Genomic DNA, 1,794 nt, shown 5'->3' on the forward strand with positions numbered 1-1,794 from the left:
TCAGTTCGAGAATGTCATTCTTATATGTTCCACAAATCTTCAGATTCGTACAAAACATACAATGAAATCTCCAATGATGGTAATTTTTGCAACAAATTATATTGGAAGTCATTGAATAAGATTTTTGTTGGATAGTTTTTCTGCAATTTGGATATGCGCTTTCACTTTCTGTTTTCTATTCGAGAAACACACATCCACACCTTGCTCGACCATTTTGTTGCAAAAGAAAAGAGAAAACAAAGAGTAAACCGAAGTGGACTGTAAGGAGTTAAAACAACAGGAAGATTTAGGATTTACTACAAAATATATTTAATGCAACATCATATTTATTACAAAATAGAAAACATACATCTTGTATGTATTAATTTATATTACAATGTTTGATAGATTTGGATAGTTGTATAACTACTTCTGGACAGTTATAACTTCTAACACAAGTCTAGATTATAAGTACTTCTAACACAATTAAGGGATCAAAAATCGTATTTGTTTTAATTGGTAATCATACCATATCCATCACGATGTGAAAAGATGATATGATTCTGTAAAACCATTGATCCATCCAGTAATTCTATAAAAGAAGCGCACCAACTACAACGTCACCCAAACCTCTTATAACTTCCTGTGCAAATTTATCTTTTATGTCAGAGTTATTCATTTTCATAACCTCAACGATGGCTATAAGTATGACCACAAATGCATAATCCACATTGGGATAAATGGTCACCATGAATTTGTTTGTTACATCCTCCGATGATTGCATTTTAGACATCTACAAGAATAAATCCATTAATTAGTTTAAGCTCCACCTTTAAGTTTATGAACTTACTAGAAAACCAACTAAAAGGTATATGAAAATTACTTGGGCTATTGGTGTTGAAGTATCTCCCATATTAATAGTGCAGTTTCTGTTCGTCCAACTTCCATTGATCTTGAAATCACAAACATTCTTCTTATTGGTTTTGTTTGCCAAGAACACTTGTACACTGGTCTTAAACTGGATCATGTGAGGTGATTGTGTGGTAAATATCATATCCGATTTGCTTTTACTGTTACCCCTGAATACATTCCATCTATCGTGTTCACTCATGATCTGGACAATAAATTAGTGCATACCAATGTTAGAAGTTAGCATCAAAATTTCAAACCCAACAACAAAAATATATTAAAAATTGAACTTAAAGTTACCTTGCCACGCATTAGAACGATGGGTTTGCCATCAGCATCAACTAGCACTCGCTGCTGATGAAAGGATGTGTCGCATGTTTTCACTTGTAGCATGATTTTATGGTCAATATCTGTAACCACAAGGTTTCCCCTTGTAATTATATCAACTATAATATCGAATTGATATGGTGCCATGAACCGAGACCCTATCACAGAAACTGGAGAGGATAAAGGTGCATTGCTTGGTTGGTCCATCTTCAACTCAAAGAGAGAGCTTTCTTGATATAGTATGAGTGAAAGACTTTTAACAAGATGTTTCCCTGTGGCCGATTACTTTTCTGAAGGTTATATATAAGGAAGTTTTTGAGGCTCAAGTCAACATGACATTGTTTTGACAAAGTCTACCCTCGTCTCTTAATTCATTTATAAATGACATCGACTGATCCACATTCCACACCCAAGTATTCTTTCTCCAAGAGGTTGTGTTTTTTAAAAAGGTCAACAGACAAGAGTTATTGCTTTTTTGTTTGAGGAATATATATATATATATATATATATATATATATATATATATATATATATATATATATATATATATATATATAAAATTAAATGGGAGTCTTTCTC

At 32.4% G+C, this 1,794-nt stretch overlaps 1 protein-coding gene across 1 annotated transcript; it reads right to left on the reverse strand.

Annotated features, from left to right (window-relative positions):
• Positions 1-308: 308 nt before the first annotated feature.
• Positions 309-1,476, reverse strand: LOC145116603 (protein LURP-one-related 10-like). Its single transcript, XM_079052933.1, has 3 exons — positions 1,189-1,476; positions 863-1,093; positions 309-772 (listed from the first exon to the last, which is right to left on the reverse strand). The coding sequence occupies exons 1-3, from the start codon at positions 1,420-1,422 to the stop codon at positions 572-574; spliced, it is 666 nt and encodes a 221-aa protein (XP_078909059.1). The 5' UTR covers positions 1,423-1,476; the 3' UTR covers positions 309-571.
• Between the last annotated feature and the right edge of the window lie 318 nt (positions 1,477-1,794).

This window comes from Lactuca virosa, chromosome 5 (assembly GCF_052849685.1).
Source record: "Lactuca virosa cultivar CGN04683 chromosome 5, Lactuca_virosa_CGN04683_v6, whole genome shotgun sequence".
Taxonomy (NCBI): Eukaryota; Viridiplantae; Streptophyta; class Magnoliopsida; order Asterales; family Asteraceae; genus Lactuca; species Lactuca virosa.